Consider the following 17,837-nt stretch of genomic DNA (forward strand, 5'->3'; position numbering starts at 1 on the left):
CAGCTTTTTCATTCTCCTCTTTCACTTTCATCAAGAGGCTCTTTAGTTCATCTTTGGTTTCTGCCATAAGGGTGGTGTCATCTGCATATCTGAGATTATTAATATTTCTCCTGGCAATCTTGATTCCAGCTTTGCTTCATCCAGCCTGGCATTTTGCATGATTCACTCTGCATAGAAGCTAAATAAGCCTGGTGACAATGTACAGCTTTCACGTACTCCTTTCCCAATTTGGAACCAGTCTCTTGTTCCATGTACTGTTCTAACTAATGCTTCTTGACTGAATACAGATTTCTCTGGAGGCAGGTAAAGTGGTCTGGTATTCCCATCTCTTGAAGAATTTCCCACAGTTTGTTGTGATCCACACAGTCAAAGGTTTTGACATAGTCAATAAAGCAGAAGTAGATGTTTTTGTGGAACTCTCTTGCTTTTTTGATGATCCAGTGAATGTTGGCAATTTGGTCTCTGGTTCCTCTGCCTTTTCTAAATCCAGCTTGAACTTCTGGAAGTTCATGGTTCACCTACTGTTGAAGCCTGACTTGGATAATTTTGAGTATTACTTTGCTAGCATGTGAGATGGGTGCAATTGTGCGGTAGTTTGAGCATTCTTTGGCATTGCCTTTCTTTGGGATTGGAATGAAAATTGACCTTTTCCAGTCCTGTGGCCCTTGCTGCATCTTCCAAATTTGCTGGCATATTGAGTGTAGCACTTTCACAGCACCATCTTTTAGGATTTGAAATAGCTCAACTATTCAAATATAGTTCTTTTCTACTTTTACATTCCAGTCTCCTATGATGAAAAGGACATCGTTTTTTGGTGTTAGTTCTAGAAGGTCTTGTAGGTCATCATAGAACCATTCAACTTCAGCCTGTTTGGCATTGGTGTATACACACACACACACACACACACACACACACCCCACAGGAATTCCATCACCTCCACTAGCTTTGTTTGTAGTGATGCTTCCTAAATCCCACTTGACTTCACATTCCAGGATGTCTGGCTCTAGGTAGGTGATCACACCATTGTGCTTATATGGGTCAAGATCTTTTTTGAATAGTTTTCTTCTGTGTATTCTTGCCACCTTTTCTTAATATCTTCTGCTTCTTTTATGTCTATACCATTTCTGTCCTTTATTGTGCCCATCTTTGCATGAAATGTTTCCTTGGTGTCTCTAATTTTCTTGAAGAGATCTCTAGTCTTTCCCTTTCTATTCTTTTCCTCTGTTTCTTTGCACTGATCACTTAGGAAGGTTTTCTTATCTCTCCTTGCTATTCTTTGGAACTTTGCATTCAGATGGGTTTATCTTTCCTTTTCTCCTTTGCCTTTTACTTCTCTTTTTTTCTCAGCTATTCATAAGGCCTCCTCAGACAACCATTTTGCCTTTTTGCATTTCTTTTTCTTAGGGATGGTATTAGGGCACCACCTCCTGTACAATATCATGAACCTCTATCCATAGTTCTTTAGGCACTCTGTCTATCAGATCGAATCCCTTGAATCTATTTGCACTTCCACTGTATAATTGTAAGGGATTTCATTTAGGTCATACTCTAATGGTCTAGTGGTTTTCCCTACATTCTTCAATTTAAGTCTGAATTTTGCAATAAGAATTTCATGATTTGAGCTATAGTCAGTTCCTGGTCTTGCTTTTGCTGACTCTATAGAACTTCTCCATCTTTGGCTGCAAAGAATATAATTAATCTGATTGAGGTATTGACCATCTGGTAATGTCCATGTGTAGAGTTGTCTCTTGTGTTGTTGGAAGAGGATTTTTGCTGTTATCGGTACATTCTCTTGGCAAAACTCTGTTAGCTTTTGCCCTGCTTCATTTTGTACTCCAAGGCCAAATTTGCCTGTTACTCCAGGTATCTCTTGACTTCCTACTTTTACATTCCAGTCTCCTATGATGAAAAGGACATCGTTTTTTGGTGTTAGTTCTAGAAGGTCTTGTAGGTCATCACAGAACTATTCAACTTCAGCCTGTTTGGCATTGGTGTATACACACACACACACACACACACACACACACACACACACCACAGTTGGTTTATCCATTTATCTATCAAAGAACATTTAGGTTGCTTTCATCTTTTGGCTATTGTGAATAATGATGCAATGAATATGTGTGTGCAGATATTTCACTGAGATCCTGTTTTCAATTCTTTATATACTCAAATGTAATTATTGGATTTTATGGCAATTATTTGTAATATTTTGAGAAACCTCCATCCTGTTTTCCATTGCAAGTGCACCATTTTATATTTCTACCAGTAGTTCACAAGGATTTCATTTTCCTTACATCTTCACCAAAATGTGTTATTTTCTCTGTTTTGGTAGTGGCCATCCGACAGGTGTGAGGTGGCATCTTGCGGTTTTGATATGCATTTCCCTGATGACTAGTGAATTTGATTATTTTTTTTCATTTGCTTTTTGTCCCCTTGTATATTTTTTTGAAGAAATATCTGTTCACGTCATTCATATTTTTTAATATGGTTGTTTAGTTGTTGTTGAGTTTTAGATGTTCTTTATATATTCTGAATATTAGCCCTTTATACATTTTATGGTTTATAAATATTTTCCCCCATTTCATTGGTTGCCTTTTCATTCTGTTGATTGTTCCCTTTGCTGTGGAAACATTCTTAAGTGTGATGTAGTCTACTTTGTTTATTTTTGCTGGTCCCATGTGCTTTTGATGTCATGTCTGAGAAATCACCTAATCCAATGTCATGAATAATTTGCCCTTTGTTTTCTTCTTTGTGTTTTACAATGTCAGGTCTTGTGTTTAGATATTTGATCCATTTTCATTTAATTTTTGGTATAAGGTACGGATCCAAATTCATTCTTTTGCATGTGGACTTCCAGTTTATCCAACACCATTTCTTTTGATGAGACTGTATTTTTTTGCCCAATGCCCTTAGCAAAGATCATTTGATGGTATATGAGAGTTTATTTCTGGGTCATCTGTTGTTTTCCATTTGTCTCTATGTCTGTCTTTATGCCAATACCATACTCTTTTGATTACTGTAACTTCCTAATTTATTTTAAAATCAGGATATGTGAGTCCTCCAGCTTAAAAGAACAAGTGTTTTTCTTGCTCAGGATTATTTTGGCTACTCAGAATCTTTTGAAATTTCATATGGATTTTAGGATTTTTGTCTATTTCTACAAAAATGCATTTGGGGTTTTGATAAAGATTATATTGAATCTGTAGATAACTCTTGATTAGTATGAATATTGTCTTCCAACTCATGAGCACAGATGTCTTTTGATTTATTTGTGTCTTCTTTATTAATTTCAGGAATGCTTTGTAGTTTTAAGTGTACAAGTAATTTACCTCTTTGGTTAAGTTTCTTCCTATGTATTTTATTCTTTTCAATGCTATTGTAGATGGAATCATGTCATATCTTGTTTTAAAATTCATTTCTATGCATGTGTCCAGTATAGAAAAGTGTATCTGGTGTTTTTCTTTCTGGCTTACTTCACTCTGTATAATAGGCTCCAGTTTCATCCACCTCATTAGAACTGATTCAAATGTATTCTTTTTAATGGCTGAGTAATACTCCATTGTGTATATGTACCACAGCTTTCTTATCCATTCGTCTCCTGATGAACATCTAGGTTGCTTCCATGTCCTGGCTATTATAAACAGTGCTGTGATGAACATTGGGGTACATGTGTCTCTTTCAATTCTGGTTTCCTTAGTGTGTATGCCCAGCAGTGGGATTGCTGGGTCATAAGGCAGTTCTATTTCCAGTTTTTTAAGGAATCTTCACACTGTTCTCCATAGTGGCTGTACTAGTTTGCATTCCCACCAACAGTGTAAGAGGGTTCCCTTTTCTCCACACCCTCTCCAGCATTTATTGCTTGTAGACTTTTGGATCGCAGCCATTCTGACTGGCGTGAAATGGTACCTCATTGTGGTTTTGATTTGCATTTCTCTGATAATGAGTGATGTTGAGCATCTTTTCATGTGTTTGTTAGCCATCTGTATGTCTTCTTTAGAGAAATGTATGTTTAGTTCTTTGGCCCATTTTTTGATTGGGTCGCTTATTTTTCTGCAGTTGAGCTGTAGGAGTTGCTTGTATATTTTTGAGATTAGTTGTTTGTCAGTTGCTTCATTTGCTATTATTTTCTCCCATTCTGAAGGCTGTTTTTTCACCTTGCTTATAGTTTCCTTTGTTGTGCAGAAGCTTTTAATTTTAATTAGGTCCCATTTGTTTATTTTTGCTTTTATTTCCAATATTCTGGGTCATGGAGGATCCTGCTGTGATTTATGTCGGAAAGTGTTTTGCCTATGTTCTCCTCTAGGAGTTTTATAGTTTCTGGTCTTACGTTTAGATCTTTAATCCATTTTGAGTTTATACAGTATACTAATGCATATATATGGAATTTAGAAAGATGGTGACGATAACCCTGTGTGTGAGACAGCAAAAGAGACACAGATGTATAGAACAATCTTTTGGACTCTGTGGGAGAGGGAGAGGGTGGGACAATTTGGGAGAATGGCACTGAAACGTGTATAATATCATATAAGAAACGAATCGCCAGTGCAGGTTCAATGCAGGATACAGGTTGCTTGGGGCTGGTGCACTGGGATGACCCAGAGGAATGGTACGGGGAGGGAGGTGGGAGGGGAGTTCAGGATGGGGAACACGTGTACACCCATGGCAGATTCATGTTGATGTATGGCAAAGCTAATACAATATTGTAAAGTAATTAGCCTCCAATTAAAATAAATAAATTTAAATTAAAAAATAAAAATAAAATAATTTTTTTTAAAGAAAAGTATATCTGGTATTTCCTTGAATTCTCATTTCTTTTGACTGATAATATTACATAAACCAACTGTAACATTTGGATGCAAGTATTTTAGTTTGAGGAAGGGTGGTAATGCAATTCCATTCTATTTATTATCTCTTTATATTCCAAACTGTTATAAGTTTTGTGAATTTGCTTTGTTTTATGAGTTAAAAACTTAGAATTACCTGAATTGACTTCTGTGTCTGCCTTGCTGTTTCCTAATATACTGAACTTGGCAATCTTTGTTTTTTCACTTAGATTACTACAAAGGTGGATTCCTGCTTGTGCAGCATGCCTTAGATAAGGCCATCATTGTGTACCATAATGGCAGAGCTGCGGAAATGCTATTTGCAAATGTCAACATTTTTGTTAGCAGATTTCCATACCCTACTTATTATAAAGATAATTTTTTTCTCTCTTTTTTATCTCTCTTCCCTTTAGCAGTTTTACTTATATTTTCTCTAACTGAACTTACTCTTATCAGGACCATTGTTATGGAAAAGGAAACCAGATTAAAGGTAAATTCACTTTCTTTGTTTCATTTTGGGCCTGTGGAACAGATTTATGCACAGATTTGAACTATGTCTATACCTTTGTTACTAGTGAATGATTACAACACAATAGCAATATACAAATATAGATTGGGCATAGAATATATATACTATGTCATTTGTCAACTTGCTGGTGTTTTTCTTTTATCTAAATTCTTGATCTGGCTTGTAATTTTATTGACTATTTGATAAGAATGCTGTGAAGAGAAATCATATATTAAATATCCTAAATCTTCTTTGGAATAAAATGAACAAAAGAGAAATAATCATACAAGCTTATAAATTATATGACCCTAATATATACTTCAACTCCAAGACTTGAGAATCTTTTTAATATCAAGTCAAATCAAGATCATATTATAAAGAGCAGTGGCTCTAAAGTCAGAGAGAAAGCCATTAATTTATCCATCTATCCATTAATGTGCGTCCCTGTACTGTAGCCCACCATGCTGCTCTGCCCATGGGATTCTCCAGGCAAGTATACTGGAGTAGGTTGCCATGTATCAGCCTCTGTATCACCCAGGCTTGAAACCTAAGTCTTATCAGTATACTATAGTACGTGTAGCACCTGAGTACTGCCATTTCCTACCCCGGTAACTTTTGGGTAACCTTCTTAACTTCTCTGGGCCTCATGTGTAAAATGGAGGTAAAAATACTCTTACCACATAGAGTTGTGTGATAATTAAAGAGATCTTAATTGCTAGTACATAGGAAATATTATCGGAGAAGGCGATGGCACCCCACTCCAGTACTCTTGCCTGGAAAATCCCATGGATGGAGGAGCCTGGTAGGCTGCAGTCCATGGGGTCGCGAAGAGTCGGAAACAACTGAGCGACTTCACTTTCACTTTTCACTTTCATGCATTGGAGAAGGAAATGGCAACTCATTCCAGTGTTCTTGCCTGGAGAATCCCAGGGATGGGGTGTCTGGTGGGCTGCCGTCTATGGGGTCACACAGAGTCGGACATGACTGAAGTGACTTAGCAGCAGTAGCAGTAGGAAATATTATGTAGCTATCAATGGTTAGTTATCTTTCCATTCCCTTTGTTCCCTGTGTGCAGTGTGTGTCAACCAGCATACATTCTGTTCCTTTCCCTCCATTTTTGGAAATGTCATTTTCTACTTCAAGCTCTTGTTAATTTTTAATCATCTAGCCATTTCTCTGACTACCACATATTTTTCTTTTTTCCTACTTAGTGAATAATCTCCTTGAAATCTATTTTCAACTTTAAACTTCAGCTTACTAATTTTCTCTCTGTGTCTCCAGGACCTGTTACACAAATGTTGATCATGTAGCTTAAATTATTTGTTATTTAATTTTTCATTTAAAAAACTTGAATTAAAATAAATACATACCAATGTGTACAGATCTTTGAAACATGAACATACAACTACTGTTCCACCCAAGTAGTGGTTCCACCCAATACTGCCTGTAATCTGGACACCCCTTTGCATCCCAACCTAAATAACTACATCTCTCTTCTCTAAAAATAGTTACTATTTAAATTCTAAAATTGTATATTAGTGTTGCCTGGTTTAAAAACTTTATTTAAATAGAATCATACAACAGCCATTCTTTTGTTTCAGGGGGAGCTATTGATGTTTTCCATATAGATGCAATTTGGCCATTTTCATTATTGTGTGTTATACTTTATGACTATACCACGATTTGTCACTATTGCTGATGAATATTTAGTTGTTCAAGTATTGGCCTATTACAGTAAGCCAATGTGAATATTTTTTTTTAAATGAAGCTGTAGGTTTATTCAGTAACAGTTGAGAGGCCTCCAATATAATGTTAAATGAAAAAAAGCATATCCTGAAACAATGCAGGTATCATCCCATTTTTGCAAAAAGCATGTGTATCAGAGGAAAAAAAATAGATATATGCTAATATATTAGCAATAGTTTTCCTCTCAGTGAAATATTCCCTTTTATACTTTTTGTATTTTAAATGTATTTATTTATTTTTGAAGGATATGTTTTAGTGAAGATGTGCACATTTTTCTGTCGGATATATACCTAAGATTAAGATTGGTGGAGTATAAAATATACATATTTTCAATCTTGTTAAATAAAGTGAAATTTTTTTCTAAAGTTTGTGCCAATTTATTCTCTTATCAATAATGTAAGAGAGTTACTCTTGTTCCATAAGAATGCCAACAATTAGTGGTATTAGCCTTTTAAACTTTCAGCCATTCTGGAAAGAGTATAGCGGTGAACTCATTGTGCTTTTAATTTAATTTTCCTTGTTAACTAATGATGTTGAACACCTTTTCACATGCTTTTTGGCAACATGGATTTTCTCTTTTGTGAAGTGTGTATTCAAAACTCTTTTCCCCACTTTTCTGTTGGGTTGTGTGTCTTTTCTCATTGACTTTCATTGATTCTTTATATATTTTGGATACAAGTTCTTTATGTCATGTATGTATTGCAAGTATGTTCTCCCAACCTGTAAATTGCTTTAATGGTGTCTTTGACTTGTAAAAGTTCTGAATTTTAATGTAATAAACTCTTTTCCTTTATGATTCCTGCTTTCTGTGGCCAGTCTTTGCCGGCTGAGTTTCCCCACATTCTCTTCCTTGTAGTTCTTTAGACCTTCTTTTTTTCTAATCTTTGCACATAAGCCTCTAAATTTAGGTCAAATCAACTTTTGTTACAACCTATAAGTTGAAATACAATGTTTTCTTTATCATATATTTCATAATAGTTTCTAATTTCTTTGTTAATTTTTTCTTTGACCTATAGGGCATTTATAAAATTTCAAGGACCATTATAAATTTAAAATAGTGTTACAAGTTGCTTTTTAAGGATCAAAAGCTAGCAGTTCGTTAAGATCCTGAGGTATCTTCGTAATAGCAATAGAAGTCGTCACTATTAGTTGATGTGGTTGAAATAAAGAAATCTTCACAGATATCAATGAAAGGTATAGGTAATCTTTCCCTAAAGAGGACATACAATTAATATACATCCACATTTACTAAATCATTAACCTCTGTTTTGGAAGCTAGAGAAAATACAATTCTCAGACTACTCTATGAGAAGAATGAAAATGTTTCTTGAATGTTTATAATCTGTATTTTGATCAAAGATCATTCAGCATATTTTGAAGCTCACAACTGTGAACTTAATAAAACATATTGGTTTTTAATGTGTTAATTTTTTTTATTTTATTTTTAAACTTTACATAATTGTATAAGTTTTGCCAAATATCAAAATGAATCCACCACAGGTATACATGTGTTCCCCATCCTGAACCCTCCTCCCTCCTCCCTCCCCATACCATCCCTCTGGGTCATCCCAGTGCACCAGCCCCAAGCATCCAGTATTGTGCATCGAACCTGGACTGGCAACTCGTTTCATACATGATATTTTACATGTTTCAACGCCATTCTCCCAAATCTTCCCACCCTCTCCCTCTCCCACAGAGTCCATAAGACTGTTTTATACATCAGTGTCTCTTTTGCTGTCTCGTACACAGGGTTATTGTTACCATCTTTAACATACTAGGTTCTGGTCTTTTATTTCAGTTTTTTAAAATTTTGTTGAAACATGCTTTATGGACTAGAATATAGCCAATTTTAACAAATGTTCTGTTATCACATGTTCACTGAAAAACAATGTGTGCTGAGAGCTAAAAGGTGCAGTTTTCTGTACGTTACATCAATTTTGTTATTCACATTGTTCATATTTATGTTTTATCTATTAGTTGTTATCAGTTATTGTGAGAAGTATATTAAATATCTACCTTTATGTTTATTGATTATTTTTTAATATTTATTTATTTTTAATTGATTGATGATTGGTTTATAATATTGGTTTGATTTCTGTCTTACATCAACATAAATTAACCATAGGTGTACATATGTCCCCTCCTTCTTGAATCTCCCTCCAACCTCCCACCCATTCTCACCCCTCTAAGTTGAGTTGTCTAATTTTTCCTTTTAATTGTCAGTCTTAGCTTTATACATGTTGATGTTACGTGTAGGGGACCCAGTACATGGGGTTTGCTTATTTTCACCTGTTTTGCATGACTGGACTAATTTCTTCATGGAGAGCCTCTCCACCATTGCTATCACCTTGTCTTCTATTAATAACATTGCTGGTTGTTTTAAACTCCCTTCTAAGGAACAGGGTTTGGAATAGCAAATATTATTCCTTCATTGGGAGCTAGTTCTATTCATTTCTGGGCTCAAAGAAAGAGCTTGTGTCATGGAGTGAGGGATCTTTCATCCACGGTGGCTTCATGGAATCTTCACCCAACTCAGAAACTCAGGGAAGTTGTCAACAAGCCAACTGAACTTTGACCATGGAGTGAAGAGTTGGACTATCTTAAGGCCTGATGCTTCCATTTGACTTAATGGAATGATAGCATTTGAATACATTTCTTTTTATCAGCCTGTGGCCGGTGTGCTAAATACATTACATTCAATTTGTTTTCTTTCCTTCACATCTTAATTCTCTCATTCTTGCTATTCTATGAATGAACCTCCTGATAAAGTCTTAGCATGTAAGCTTTGCTTAGGCTGTATTTTTCAGTCCTTCCAGGCTGAAGTACTTTTTTGTTAGATGTGTGTGGATTTCTAATGGTTATCTCTTCCAACTTGTTTAAAGATTTTGTTGTTGTTGTTCAGTTGTTCAACTGTGTCTGACTCTTTGTGACCCAAATAGGCTGCAGTGTGCCAGGCTTCCCTGTCCTTCATCATCTCCCAGAGTTTGCTCAAACACATAGCCATTGAGTCGGTGATTCTATCCAACCATCTCATCCTCTGTTGTCCACTTCTCTTCATGCCTTCAATTTTTCCCAGTGTCAGGGCCTTTTCCAATGAGTCAGTTTTTCCCATCAGGTGGCCAGAGCATTGGAGCTTCAGCTCCAGCATTAGTCCTTTCAGTGAATATTCAGTTGATTTCCTTTAGGATTGACTTGTTTGATCTCCTTACTGTCCAAGGGACTCTTAAGTGTCTTTTCCAACACCACAGTTCAAAGGTATCAATTTTGGGGCCCTAAGCCTTTTTTATTGTTCAACTCTCACATATGTACATGGCTACTGGAAAAACCATAGCTTTGACTATACACAACTTTGTCAACAGAGTAATGTCTCTGCTTTTTAATATGCTGTCCAGGTTTGTCATAGCTTTTTTTCCAAGGAGCAAGTGCCTTTTAATTTTATGGCTGCAGTCACTGTCCACAGTGATTTTGGAGCCCAAGAGAAAAAAGCCTGTCATTGTTTCCCCATCTATTTGCTATGAAGTGATGGGACAGGATGTCATGATCTTCATTTTGAATGTTGAGTTTTAAGCAAGCTCTTTCACTGTCTTCTTTCACTTTCATCATGAGGCTCTTTATTTCCTCTTCACTTTCTGCCATAAGGGTGGTGTCATCTGCATATCTGAAGTTATTGATATTTCTCCCCAGTCTTGATTCCAGCTGGTGCATCATCCAGCCTGGCTATTCTCATGATGTACTCTGCATATAAGTTAAATAAGCTGGGTGACAATATATAGTCTTGACGTACTCCTTTCCCAATTTGGAACCAGTCCACTGTTACTTGTCTGATTCTAACTGTTGTTTCTTGACCTGCATAGAGGTTTCTCAGGAAGTAGGTCAGGTGGTCTGGTATTCCTACCTCTTTAAGAATTTTCCACAGTTTGTTGTGATAGACACAGTCAAGAACTTCAGTGTAGTAGATGTTCTTCTGGAATTCTCTTCCTTTTCCTATGATCCAATGGATGTTTGCAGTTTGATCTCTGGTTCCTCTGCCTTTTAAAATCCAGCTTGTACATCTGGATGTTCTGGGTTCACATACTGTTGACATAGCTGGAAGGATTTTGAACAATACTTTGCTACCATGTGAAATGAGTGCAGTTGTTCAGTAATTTGAACATTCTTTGACATTTCCCTTATTTGGTATTGAAATAAAAAATGACCTTTTCCAGTCCTGTGGGCACTGCTGAGTTTTCCAAATTTGCTGGCATATTGAGCAGCACTTTAACAGCACCATCTTTTAGGATTTGAGATAGCTCAGGTGGAATTTCATCACCTCCACTAGCTTTGTTCATAGTGATGCTTCCTAAGGCCCACTTGACTTCACACTCCAGGATATTTGGTTCTAGGTGAGTGATCACACCATCATGGTTATCTGGGTCATTAAGATCTCTCTTGTATAGTTATTCTGTATATTCTTACCGCCTATTCTTATTATCTTCTGCTTCTCTTAGACCCATACAGTTTCTGTCCTTTATAGTGCATCTCTTTGCATGAAATGTTCCCTTGGTGTCTCTAATTTTCTTTAAGAGCTCTCTAGTCTTTCCCATTCTATTGTTTTCCTCTATTTCTTTGCAATGTTCACTTAAAAAGGCTTTCTTATCTCTCCTTGCTATTCTTTGGAACTCTTCATTTAGATGGTTATATCTTTCCTTTTCTCCTTTGTCTTTCACTTCTTTTTTCAGCTCTTTGTAAGGCCTCCTTGTACAACCATTTTGCCTTTTTACACTTGTTTTTCTTGGGGATGATTTTGATCACTGCATCCTGTACAATGTTATGCACCTCCATCCATAGTTCTTCAGGCACTCTCTCAGATCTAATCCCTTGAATCAATTTGTTACTTTCACTGTATAATCACAAGTAATTTGATTTAGGTCATACCTGAAAGGCCTGGTGGTTTTCTCTATGTTCTTCAATTTAAGTCTGCATTTTGCAATAAGGAGTTTATGATCTGACAAACAAGTCATCTCTTGCTCTTGTTTCTGCTAACTGTAGAGATCTTCATCTTCAGCTACAAAAAATATAATCAATCTGATTTCAGTATTGACCATCTGGTGATGTCCATGTAGAGTCATCTCTTGTGTTGTTGGAAAAGGGTGTTTGCTATGACCAGTGCATTCTCTTGGGAAAATTCTGTTAGCCTTTGCCTTGCTTCATTTTGTACTCTAAGGCCAACCCTGCCTGTTACTCCAGGTCTCTTCATGGCCTACTTTTGCATTCCAGTACCCTATAATTAAAAGGACATCTTTTTTGGTGTTAGTTCTAGAAGTTCTTGTTCGTCTTCACAGAACCATTCAACTTCAACTTCTTTGTCATTAGTGGTTGGGTCATAGACTTGGATTACTGTGATATTGAATGGTTTGCCTTGGAAACGAACAGCGATCATTCTGTTGTTTTTGAGATTGCACACAAGTAATCATTTTGATTACTATTTATTCAATTTAACTTTGTTTTCTTATTAGTTGTAATTCTCTAGTAATAAGTTGTGTAATTTTCACGATTGGTTTGGGTTTATATTATTCACATTTGCCATTTTGTCACATTGCTTCTTCACAATATATTGCTATGATTTTTGGTTAAAAAAACAATTACATGTTTAAAGATATTTGAATAATAAGGTAAAAGATTTTAAGATTTAAAGAGTAAGGAAAAAGATTTTATACTTTCTTCAAAATTGGGCAAGGAGTATGTCAAGGCTGTATGTTGTCACCCTGCTTATGTAATTTATATGCAGCGTACATCATGCAAAATACTGGGCTGGATGAATCACAAGCAGAAATCAAGATTGCCAGAAGAAATATCAATAACCTCAAATATGCAGATGCATGCTTAGTCACCTCAGTGGTATCCGACTCTTTGTGACCCCATGGACCATGGCCTGCCAGGCTCCTCTGTCCATGGGATTCTCCAGGCAAGAATACTGGAGTTGGTTGCCATTTCCTTCTCCAGTGATAAAGTATGAAGCAAGTGAAGTGAGTGAAGTGAAGTCGCTCAGACATGTGACTCTTTGTGACCCCGTGGACTGCAGCCCAACAGGCTCCTCCATCCATGGGATTTTCCAGGCAAGAGTACTGGAGTGGGTTGCCATTTCCTTCTCCAGACAAATATGCAGATAATACCCCTCTAAAGGCAAAATGTGAAGAACTAGAATCTCTTGTTAAGGATGAAAGAGGAGAGTGAAACAGCTGGCTTAAAACTCAAGATTTACAAAACTAAGATCATGGCATCCAGTCCCATCACTCCACGGCAAATAGATGGGGAAAAAGTGGAAACAGTGGCAGATTTTATTTTCTCGGACTCTAAAATGACTGCAGGTTTTTCCAGTAGTCATGTACAAATTTGAGAGTTGGACCATAAATAAGGCTGAACACTAAAAATTGATGCTTTCGAACTGTGATGTTGGAGAAGACTCTTGGACTATAAGGAGATCAAACCAGTCTTTCCTAAAGGAAATCAACCCTGAATATTCATTGGAAGGACTGATACTGAAGCTGAAGCTCCAACAGTTTGGCCTCCTGATGCAAAGAGACGACTCATTTGAAAGTACCCTGCTACTGGGAAAGATTGAGGGCAGGAGGAGTCAGGAACAACAGAGGATGAGATGGTTGGTTGGCATCACTGACTCAATGGACATGAGTTTGAGCAAACTCCAGGAAACAGTGAAGGAGACGGAAACCTGTTGTGCTGCAGTCCATGGGATCACAAAGAGTTGGACACAACTTACCTACTGAACAACAAATGTCATTCTCATTTCTTGTCTTGTTTTTCCCTTGAGCAGGTCCAGATTCGTCTTACATCTTCTTATATATTCCTCTGCCTGATGGATTTCCTTTTTTATTTTTGGTAACGCTTTTCCTCTGTTGATTTATTATTTCAGTTTTTGCATGTTTGGCAAGGTCTTTATTTTGCTATCATTTTTGAAAGATATTTAAATTGTGTTAAGAATTCTAAGATAATGATTTTGCTTGATTACTTTAATATCTGACCTATTGTTGCTTCAAATAAGATGGGTATTTCTGCCCATCTGTACATAATGTATCCTTTTTTAATCTCCTTTTTAAGATTTCTTCTTCTCCTTTTCTTTTCCCCCCTAGTTTTCAGGAATTTGACTATGGTATGCTTTGGTCTGTTTTTTTTTCAAGTTTCCTGTGCTTGGATTTCCTGGAGCTTTTTGTATCTGTAGATTAGATTTTAAACTTTTTAGTGTAGATTTATAGATTTTAATTTTTTTTTTTTTTTTTGCTGTTTAACAGTATTACACAAGTTAATAGTTTCTAACAGCACACATTTTTTTTATTTCACACTTTTTATGTGTTGAAGTCAAAGAAGGCTTAGCTGGGTTTTCTGCAAGATTGCAATCAAGGTATTACCCAAGGATATAGACTCACTGGGGCTTTCCAAGTGGCACAGTGGTAAGGAATCTGCCTGCCAATGCAGAAGATGCAATAGATGTGAGTTCAATCCATGGGTTGGGAAGATTCCCTGGAAAAGAAAATGGCAACCCACTCCAGTATTCTTGTCTTGAAAATTCCATGGACAGAGGAGACTGGTAAGCTATACAGTCCACAGGATTGCAAAGAGTTGGACACAACTGAGCACACACACATGTAAACTCACTGAACCTCAACTAGGAGAAGAATCACTTTTAAGCCAATGGCACCCCACTCCAGTACTCTTGCCTGGAAAATCCCATGGATGGAGGAGCCTGGTGGGCAGCAGTCCATGCGGTCACTAAGAGTTGGACACAACTGAGCGACTTCACTTTCACTTTTTCACTTTCATGCATTGGAGAAGGAAATGGCAACCCACTCCAGTGTTCTTGCCTGGAGAATCCCAGGGACGGGGAGCCTGGTGGCTGCCGTCTATGGGGTCGCACAGAGTCGGACACGACTGAAGTGACTTAGCAGCAGCAGCAAAGCAGTTGTTGGTAGAATTCAATTCCTTATGGTTGTAAGACTGAATATCTTAGTTTCTTTTCAGCTGTTGGCCAGATACTACCCTCAATAATTTGCCTCAATAACAAGGTCCTTATAAAATGGCCAACAGCATCAACAAATTTAGCAAGGGAGAGAGCCTCAGAGTGGGACAAGTGCCATAATCCTATGTAACATAATCACAGAAGTGACATTTAATCACTCTTGCCACATTCTGTTGGTTAAAACAAGTTGCATGACCGATTCATACAAGGGGGGTTCACACAGAATTGTGAAAATCAAAGGGTAGAGACATTAGGCTCAACTCTGAAACTGTCATACCTGGGAAGTTTTTAATTGGAAGTCAGACATTGTAAATATTACTTTGTTGAGACTTGGATTTTTCTGTATTCTATATTCCTCAGTTTTATTTTGAGACTGAGTTATGTAATCTGGAAACAATATTGTTCTTTGGGATCTTGCTTTTAAATTTCTAATAGGTAGAACCAGACAGGCATTTATTCCAGGACAGCAGGCAACTCATCTGGGGGCAAGTTTGCTCCCAAAGGACATTTGGTAATGGCTAATATGCAGAGTACATCATGAGAAATGCTGGACTGGAAGAAGCACAAGCTGGAATCAAGATTGCTGGGATAAATATCAATAACCTCAGATATGCAGATGACACCACCCTTATGGCAGAAAGTGAAGAGGAACTAAAAAGCCTCTTGATGAAGGTGAAAGTGGAGAGTGAAAAAGTTGGCTTAAAGCTCAACATTCAGAAAACTAAGATCTTGGCATCTGGTCCCACCACTTCATGGGAAATAGATGGGAAACAGTGGAAACAGTGTCAGACTTTATTTTTCTGGGCTCCAAAATCACTGCAGATGGTGACTGCAGCCATGAAATTAAAAGACGCTTACTCCTTGGAAGGAAAGTTATGACCAACCTAGATAGCATATTCAAAAGCAGAGACATTACTTTGCCAACAAAGGTTCGTCTAGTCAAGGCTATGATTTTTCCTGTGGTCATGTATGGATGTGAGAGTTGAACTGTGAAGAAGGCTGAGCACCGAAGAACTGATGCTTTTGAACTGTGGTGTTGGAGAAGGCTCTTGAGAGTCCCTTGGACTGCAAGGAGATCCAACCAGTCCATTCTAAAGGAGATCAGCCCTGGGATGTCTTTGGAAGGAATGATGCTAAAGCTGAAATTCCAGTACTTTGGCCACCTCATGTGAAGAGTTGACTCATTGGAAAAGACTCTGATGCTGGGAGGGATTGGGGGCAAGAGGAGAAGGGCATGACAGAGGATGAGATGTCTGGATGGCATCACTGACTCGATGGACGTGAGTCTGAGTGAACTCTTGGTGTTGGTGACGGACAGGGAGGCCTGGCGTGCTGCGATTCATGGGGTCGCAAAGAGTCGAACACGACTGAGTGACTGATCTGATCTGATCTGATCTGAAAGGCATGAATACACTGAGAACTATTGCTACTGGCACCTAGTAAGCTGAGGCCAAGGGTGCTGTTAAACATTCTATAATGCACAATGAGGAATTACTCCAAAATAGAAATACCACTAAGTGAGAAATCCCGATGTATATGAGGCACTTAGGACAATATTTTGCATTGAATATGTTTCCAGTAGTACTGAGGTTAAGAAATGCAGGTCTACGGCTAAATTTGGCTCAGTATTAACACAAAATCCTTATAGTCTACCTATGACCTATAAATTATGTGGTTTTACTCTTTGGGGAAAACAAGAAATATTTCTAGGCAATTGTGAGCTCTAGATATTTTTCTCTCTAAGTCCTTAAAATGGTTCTTTTCACTACCCTGGGACATTCCTCACACATATATGCTGGTGAATACTAAGAAGTCTTCTATAAGAGCACCTTCCAAAGATCTCTGGAAATCTGTCTCTGATTAACCCTGTTAATTTGGCTGTGCAAACTTCAGCCACTTTGTCCTCTCTGGATTCCCAGCCCTATCTTCTCCTGTCAGGGACATTGCTGGATTCTCACTCCAGTTAGCCGGGCAACTAGGTAGCAACTAGCTGGGTGAGCATAGGGCTTATCTCAATGTTTCTCTCCTCTAAGGGATTACTGTCCTTTATCACCAGGTCTTGAAAATCAAGATGTCTTAAAAATTAACTGTCACTTTACATCAATCATTTTTATTTTTAATTGAAATGTAATTGATATATAACATTTGTATTTGTTTTAGGTATACAACATAATGATTTAATATATGCATGCCTTGTGAAATGATTACCTCAATGAATTTAGGTAATATCCATCACCACATATTAATACAATTTGTGTGTGTGTGGTGAGAACTTTTTGAGATTGCTTTCTTAGCAACTCTCAATATACAATACTGTATTGTTAACTGTTATCATTGTGCTATGCATTAATTCCCAGAACATATTTATCTTGTAACTGGAAATTTGTAACTGTTAACCACCTTCATCCCCGCCACAAACCTCTGGCAAACACCAATCTGTTCTTGACATTTAATATAAGATTTTTTCTTAGATTTCACATGCAAGTGATATCATACAGTGTTTAACTTTCTCTACCTGACTCATTTCCCTAGGCATAACATCCTCAAAGCCCATTCATGTTGTTGTAAATGCAAGAGTTCCTTCTTTTCTATGGCTGTATTATTCCATATTCTCTCTCTCTCTCTCTCTCTCTGTTTCTAGCTGGAGGGTAAATCTGGTCCCATTTGCCCCAGAAGGCAATGGCACCCCACTCCGATACTCTTGCCTGGCAAATCCCATGGACAGAGGAGCCTGGTGGGCTGCAGT

General features: G+C 37.4%; 1 protein-coding gene across 2 annotated transcripts in view; it reads left to right on the forward strand.

The window, feature by feature from the left end:
* The window catches only part of LOC133238360 (phospholipid-transporting ATPase ABCA3-like), a 75,623-nt gene that overhangs the window by 55,291 nt on the left and 2,495 nt on the right, over window positions 1-17,837 (forward strand). For both annotated transcript variants that reach the window (XM_061401370.1, XM_061401371.1), the window contains exon 6: window positions 5,057-5,316. In XM_061401370.1, the coding sequence (XP_061257354.1) occupies window positions 5,057-5,316 (260 nt within the window). The remainder of the gene's footprint in view (window positions 1-5,056; window positions 5,317-17,837) is intronic.

Source organism: Bos javanicus, chromosome 25, assembly GCF_032452875.1.
Source record: "Bos javanicus breed banteng chromosome 25, ARS-OSU_banteng_1.0, whole genome shotgun sequence".
In the NCBI taxonomy this organism is placed as follows: domain Eukaryota; kingdom Metazoa; phylum Chordata; class Mammalia; order Artiodactyla; family Bovidae; genus Bos; species Bos javanicus.